This window comes from Cystoisospora suis (assembly GCF_002600585.1).
Source record: "Cystoisospora suis strain Wien I chromosome Unknown contig_2412, whole genome shotgun sequence".
Taxonomy (NCBI): Eukaryota; Apicomplexa; class Conoidasida; order Eucoccidiorida; family Sarcocystidae; genus Cystoisospora; species Cystoisospora suis.
The window spans coordinates 471-7,558 of NW_027155211.1; the positions used below are offsets into that span (position 1 = coordinate 471).

At 47.8% G+C, this 7,088-nt stretch overlaps 2 protein-coding genes across 2 annotated transcripts in view; both read left to right on the forward strand.

Moving 5' to 3' along the window:
- The window catches only part of CSUI_005037 (rna recognition motif-containing), a 6,080-nt gene extending 470 nt beyond the window's left edge, over positions 1-5,610 (forward strand). The window contains exons 2-7 of the mRNA XM_068065217.1: positions 751-1,032; positions 1,409-2,182; positions 2,817-2,942; positions 3,286-3,432; positions 4,023-4,229; positions 4,880-5,610. Coding sequence (XP_067922802.1) covers positions 874-1,032; positions 1,409-2,182; positions 2,817-2,942; positions 3,286-3,432; positions 4,023-4,229; positions 4,880-4,963 — 1,497 coding nt within the window. The 5' untranslated portion in view covers positions 751-873 and the 3' untranslated portion in view covers positions 4,964-5,610. The remainder of the gene's footprint in view (positions 1-750; positions 1,033-1,408; positions 2,183-2,816; positions 2,943-3,285; positions 3,433-4,022; positions 4,230-4,879) is intronic.
- CSUI_005038 (uncharacterized protein) lies at positions 302-642 on the forward strand (the record flags this gene model as incomplete). Its single annotated transcript, XM_068065218.1, has 1 exon — positions 302-642. A coding segment is annotated over one exon (225 nt), but the record flags the coding sequence as incomplete, so codon positions are not given.
- Positions 5,611-7,088: the final 1,478 nt, after the last annotated feature.

The window sequence follows — 7,088 nt, forward strand, 5'->3', positions numbered from 1 at the left end:
ACTTCCGCGCACTTCGATTGCCCATGTGTGGGGCTTTGCAGGATTGTCGTTTTCTTTACCGTCTTCTGCCTCATTGTTTTCTTTTTTTCTTATCCGTTATGGAGATGTGTTTGCGGCGTGCGTTGCTCGTCCTCTTCGCTTTCTCCGTGAACCGACGTTTCCCCCGTTAGCTGATATGTGTGTTCGTGGTTTACGTTTAGTCGTTGCTCACATTATTTTCTTGCCAGACTCAAAGCCAGACTTCTTTTTGTCCCATGTGCGTGTCTCAATAATCTCGCTGTGTTGCAATGCGTGGTAGGAAGGGGTGTTCCGTCATTTTCCCAGTATTGGCGTTTCCCTCGATATCAGTCGTCTTGGGACATGCCGTTCTGCGAGGTCAATAGAATCTTTCCGTGGTTGCTTGGGTCTCTGTGGGTTTGCCGTTTTCCTGTTAACAAGTACCCTGTTAGGCGAAATGGGTGAGTGGGAACTTCAGCCAGGGAGGAACGCGGTGTGTCGGTGTGCGTCTTTGGATGCCTGCTGCTGAGCCCGTGTGTGTAGACAATCGTGTATGTGCTCCTGTTGTTTCGAAGGACACCCCACTTGTATATCGGGCAAGTGGCGATAGAAACAGGCTATTTCTCTTTCCCGATATTACTGGATAGTCCTGTGTATATGTAAGAGGCTCATGCCATCTGTTTTTACCTGCACTCGCACCTCTTTGTGTAATTGTCACTTAGTCTGGTGTGTCTGTATGTCTCCCATGTGCAGAGTTGATATCGGTCTTTACCCCAGTCTAGGGACTTTCTTCGCTTGACTCCTACAGCCTCTTCTACTACCCTCCCTCTCCATCTCTTCTTTCTACAGGTGGTTGTGTGTGTTGAGTCTGGAACAATGGAGGACAAAACTGCTGCCGGTGCGACAAACAATAACGCGAACACGACGAATAACGAAACTTTTCGAGTCGTTCTTGCTTCCGTTACAAATCTGTTGTATCCAGTTGATATCGATCTTATTCATTATCTCTTCTCCAAGTATGGCGAGATTGAAAAGGTGAGTCAACAGCATATATTCTACAGATATCTATGTGGTCCTGACGGCATGCAGTATCTTTTTGCTCACGCCTACTCCACCTTGTATGCCAGAGGTCGTATGTATGTAGTTCATGTTAGTATGCTGTGTACATGTGGAGATAGATTCTCAGGTATGCTTGGAAGAGAATAAAGAGCTCGGTGTGGATCTTACCTTTCGTCTTACGAACTGTGTTGTTACATAGCCGCCAGTGTGTAGTGTATCACTGCCCATATTCCATCTGTTCTGGTCTTCCAGCTGAGAGATATGAAGGGGAAGTTTAGATTATTATATCATCTCATCGTCTCGAGCTTCACTGGTTCTTCCTCTCTCTGTGTGTATTACTTCTCTCATGCAGATCGTCACCTTCAGTAAAACGCCGACTATGTATCAAGCTTTGATCCAGTTTCAGAATGCCGAGCAAGCGCGTAGTGCGTTGATGAATCTCCATAGTCGTAATATCTATGATGGATGCAACACTCTTCAAATCCAGCCGTCACGACTCAATGAACTGATTGTGAAGAATAATACACAGAAGTCATGGGATTATACAGTTCAAAGTGGGGGTCCGAGTGGGACAGCTGGACAAGGAGGTGTAGGTGATAATATCCCACCTCAAGGAGGAAGCGGAGGGAGTCATCACCAGTCATCTCCAGGGGGTGTTGGGGGTGTGAATAGTAATGCGAATAACTCTCTTCATAGTAACAGCGGAGCAAATATGCTAGGGAACAATGGCCGAAGCTTAGGTGGAGGTGGTCATAATAACAATAGTGCCAATCCATCACATCCTCATCATCATGGGCCCTATGGCGGACATCATCCACCTCATATCAATGCTGGGGCTGGCGGTCCAGTTGCCGGGATGCAACCCCCCCCTCCTGGTCACCACGGAGCGGCAGGTCTAGGTCATCATCCCCACCATCCTAATGCTGCTGGGGGGAGACTCCCTGGTGCAGCAGGAGGTCCGCTCGCTGGAGCACATCATCCTTATCACCATCATGCCAGTAACTTACTTCATCTTGTGGATAAACTCCCTAGAGAACTCAGAGATATCAATCTTGAAACTACCAATCCAACTCAAACTCCTGTCATCATCGTCTACAACTTACCTGCTAATATCACTGTGCAAATGGTACGTCTTCATGCACTCTGATTGTGTGATAGGAAAAGCAAAAGCTCTCTGCTTCGGCCGAGGGGGGAGGAGAGCAAAACCTCCTCACATGTCAAGCTTCTTAAGGGTTCGGTGTATAGTGAGTGTGGGGGGGAGGGGGTGACGGTAGATCTTGTACGTTTGCCATGTAGTCGAATGAGACGAAGGGAAACAAACTCATAAGGGCGATGGTTTCTGCTGTATGTACCTCCGTACGTAGAAACTTCTTTCATGTGGTCTGTCACTTAGGACACGGGGAAGGGTGCATTTGCTCGCGCTTTTGTGTGTTTAGGGCCTTTCATCTGCTCTTCTTGACCACACACGGGTGCAAACACCTTGACGTACTTCCTTGCGTGTATGAGTTAGGATCTGAATGAGTATGTAGCTGTTTCCTTGCAGTGCACGCAAAAGTGCTATTTTTTTGATGTAGAATGTCTGGTCGTTCGGATGGCAGCTGAAGTGTCTCCCCTGTGTCCAGGAGGGCAGAAAAACATTTCTGTTGCTGGAACTGCATGCTGTCGGCACTACAGACAGACAGTCCATTCTCACGAGTGTATGGACACTTCCTTCTTCACCGGGGGTTGTTTCCGTGTGTTTCTTCTTTGCTTGCGTGCAGCTGTTTAATCTCTTCAGCTTATACGGCTCAGTGTTACGCGTGAAGATTCTTCGAGAGAAGAGTGATACAGCCTTGATCCAGTATTCTGATCCTCTGTACGCGACTATTGCCTGCAACTACATTCAGGTAAATTCTTGGACCAGGATAGGGCTTCTCACCCAGGCTTCGTCTAAATTGATACATGGTCTCCCATGCTCGGTCCATACATACATATCATATAGAGGTGCCTGGAGTATGCCATGGAAGGGTTGAGTGTGAGTAAAGGGTCCACAGTGCTGAAACATGTAGTTAGAAAAGAAGAGCAGGTTCATGTACATGTCTCTTATTAGGTCATTCATAGCCCTGTATCAGTCTCACCGTCAGCTGCGTTCGGCTATCTTCACTAACATGTGTATGTTCCAGCAGTGTGGTCACACCCTCAGAGTTAAGACCATATATGTATGTACATGTGTCTGTCTCTCCTTCGTAGGGAGCAAATGTACTAGGTCAATGCCTGCAAGTCGGATTCAGTAAGAACATGGAGGTCAAGCTCCCCCCTCCTAACCAAAACAAAGAAGGAAGTGCTGAGGAAGAAAAGCGAACGGTTGCCTTCTCTATCAAAGATCAACGTTATGGCGTAAGTCCTCTCACTTGGTCACTTCCTCTTTCCCACAAGAGTCGAGGGGGAGTCGTCGTCGGATGAACGCATCCATTCGGCCTTGGCAGATATCACGGGGAGGAAGATCTGTAGTTACAACTCTGAGGATGCTAGGATATTCTTTCGTGAGACGCTGGATTCCAGCATTGTTGGTGTGAATCACCAAGGTCTTGCGTTTCTCGAGCCTCACTGATCTTGCTATATTTCTTGCGTTTACGGTCTGTAGATCCCCCGGATCATCCACTGTCTATTCGTACATTCATGCCCTCATTGCTTGTGCATGACGTGTGTAATCTTTCGAGATGCGTGTGCATATGTTCTCAGTCCCCCTATGTATCCATGTAGATAAGTCACTATCTAACTGTGATCCATCAAAACCCTAAGTACAGGTAGACTCAGTGCCTATCTTCTACGATTGTTTCTCTGCGGGGAAGTCCATCTGTAGGTGTACGGTTACAGCGGCATAATACTGTTGTCTCTACAGAAGAGCCTTAAGTTTCCGGTAGGGTCGTTGTGTCTCTTCACTCATCGTCTTTCATGAGTGTCGTCCGTTGTCTTTCCGTTCCTAGGGTGATGATGTAGAGAAGTACGTTAAAGGCTCCTGCCGTCCAACACGCACGATTTTTGTGGCGAATTTGGATGAGCATGCGACAGAGGAGGAAGTCACGAAACTTTTCTCTGAGCATGGTGCCGTGAGCAAGTTCACCTTCAAGGCTCCTAAGAGCGAATCAGCTAAAACGCAGATGGCTATGATGGAGATGGCATCTGAAGCAGAGGTGAGAAAGCTATTCATTGTCTCTTCTCTGGAGGGGTGTCAGATCCTTTGTAGGTCCTGTGTGTATTCATGCGCTGGAGGTGAAAGGAGTGTATGTGACGTAGTTTCACATGTTTCAAGCGCTGCTTCATCTCCAGAGGGTATGTCTATGTGGATATGTGTCGAGTCATTCTTGTTGCTTAGGGACCGTGTACGTGTGAGTTGAGCTGGCGTCGAGATGATCTTCACAATAAGGAAGGGGAGGGGGGGTGGAGTGGAGTTAACAGGTCGGACACACCTGGTATAGGTCAGCCTAGATGATGATTTGTACTCCTCCTATCTACATGCAGGAAAGATCGATGCTTATGTAACCGAGAATGTGGTGTACCTTCTCCCCGGAGAGATTGTACAAGTTTCGTTGAAACTTCTTGAAGCGACGGAGAGGTTTAGCACGGCGCATGTTTATTGTTTGGTAGTACATATGCACGTACCTATGCAAGGTGTATGTACAGCCTAGAGGGTAGTAGATAAGCGTGGAATTGACGGCTCCTCCGTTCATGTGTCCGTTGTACGTGGTACTAAAGTGTGAGTATGACAGCATTCTGGGGGATGCTTTCATATCATGTATGTATCCTCTTCGATCGTGTTCGCTTGATGTTCTAACGCCTTCAGGCAGTCGCAGCGCTGATGTACCTGCACAACCATGAGCTCCATGGGCGCAGCATGAAAGTTGCGTTTTCGAAGACTGTTTTATAATGGAGAGAGAGAGAGGGGACGGCGGCGTCACTCGAAATAAAGATGGACTCCTTCGCCCATAAGAGAGAAACGAATCACTTCTTTCTTTTGTTCCCGTCTGTCTTTCTGTCAGTTTCTCGTGGGATTCCCAAATTGCACAGGGAGGACAAGCGTAGATGTCTGTATATCTTTATATAAATATAGCAGTGTATTTTCTTACGTGATTTCTTCCAAGAAGGACGACAGGATGATCGTCGTCCCATAGAATAGTAGCACAAGCAGCAGTGGTAGTAGTCGTCCGTCCGTCGTGTTTGATATCGTCGTACGTAGGTACCTCCCCCTGTTGGTGTTAGAATGGGGAAAGAGACGAGCCTCTGCGCGGATGCCGTGTCTCCTGAGAGGGCGTCTCTCGTTTTCTTTCCCCCCTGACAGAAGAACCAGACAGATCTAGCTCTTGATGAGGATGATGATACTATGCATGCCTATGAAAGAAGGTTGATCGAACGACTTGAGTTTTGTCAGACGATAGATAGACAGGATGATAGATTCTTCATTCATAGAGTAGGAGATGAGAGGAGTAGAAGTTGTTCGTCGCCGACTATGGTGAAGCAGCAGTACCGGATACGAAGAGGAAAGAGAAAGGAGAATTTGACACGTCGTAGCCAGCAGGCTGTTGAATCAGAGAAAGAGATAAGCGGCGAAGCCGCTGAAGTGGGGGGATTTCGGTGATTTCGGGGAGGATGATCTGTGGTGATGTTGATCAACTCAATCTTCAAGCTTAACATCTCTGTAGTAGTATGCTTCTCTCCAGACCCGCGGACAACAGAAAAGATCGGCATGCACTTTGAGCTCGTTTTTGAAGACACACAAGATACGAAACAACCACCGCCTGCGACGATCTCTTTTGACACAGGCCAAAGTAGCGCAGTACGAGTCGTCTCCATACAAAGAAGCTTAACTATGGTTGACTGGAGTAGCCGTACACACCTACCCATGTCGTCGCGAGGTCTCTTCTTCACCGTCGGTCATTCTCTCATACACGGGGTACCGGGTTACTATTGGGAGCTAGTCCCTGATGACTAGTTGGAGATAGTAGCCAGGTACCTGGCTACTAGTATCTAGTCAGCTGGTTACTAGTTGGAGCTAGTGTGTAGGTACCGGGTTACTAGGAGCGAGTTTCTAGGTGCCCGTTTACTGGTAGGAGCTAGGGTCTAGTTAGCTGGTTACTAGTTGGAGCTAATGTCTAGGTACTTGTTACTAGCGGGAGCTAGTGTTTAGTTACCTGGTTACTATTGGGAGCTAGTCCCTGATGACTAGTTGGAGCTAGTAACCAGGAACCTGGCTACTAGTATCTAGTCAGCTGGTTACTAGTACGAGCTAGTGTGTAGGTACCTGCTTACTAGTACGAGCTAGTGTGTAGGTACCCGGTTTCCAGTACCATCTGGGGTCGAGGTACCTGGCTACTGGTGGCAGCTAGTCTCTAGGTAGCTGGTTACCAGTAACAGCTAGTGTGTAGGTGCCCGGCTACTAAAACCATCTAGCGTCGAGGTAGCTGCTTACTAGTAGGAGCTAGTGTCTAGTTACCTGGCTACTAGCAGGAGCTAGTGTCTAGGTGTCTGGTTACTGGTAGGAGCCAGGGTCTAGCTACCTGGTTAGTAGTAGGAGCTAGTGCCTAGTTAGCTGGTTACCAGAGAGGCGAGTGTCTACGTAGCTGGTTACTAGTAACAGCGTGTGTAGGTCCGAGGTTACTACAAACAGCTAGTGGCTAGGTTCCTGGTCGCAAATAGTAGCTAGCGTAGTTTGACCTGGACAGGGGACGCCGCGTCTTGGTATGCCAACATGGGCGTGATCTATGCTGACGCCGTATGCGTCATATAGAGTACGTCTTCTTTAGGACAGATGTCTATTGTCAGTTCACAACTGGCACTATCCGTGCATGCATTCGTGTGGTATTCCCCGAACTAAAGATTATGAAGACAGACCTCCGTAGCTGGTGGAACTGTGTCTCCTCACAGTTTCTTGCCGAGAATGTGTTTATACGTACTGTCTCTTCTCTTTATGCTCTTGAAATCGTCACCATCCACGCCGTAGTAGTGACAATAGCTAGCATTCAACCCACCGAGGCTATGACTGTCTATGACGACTC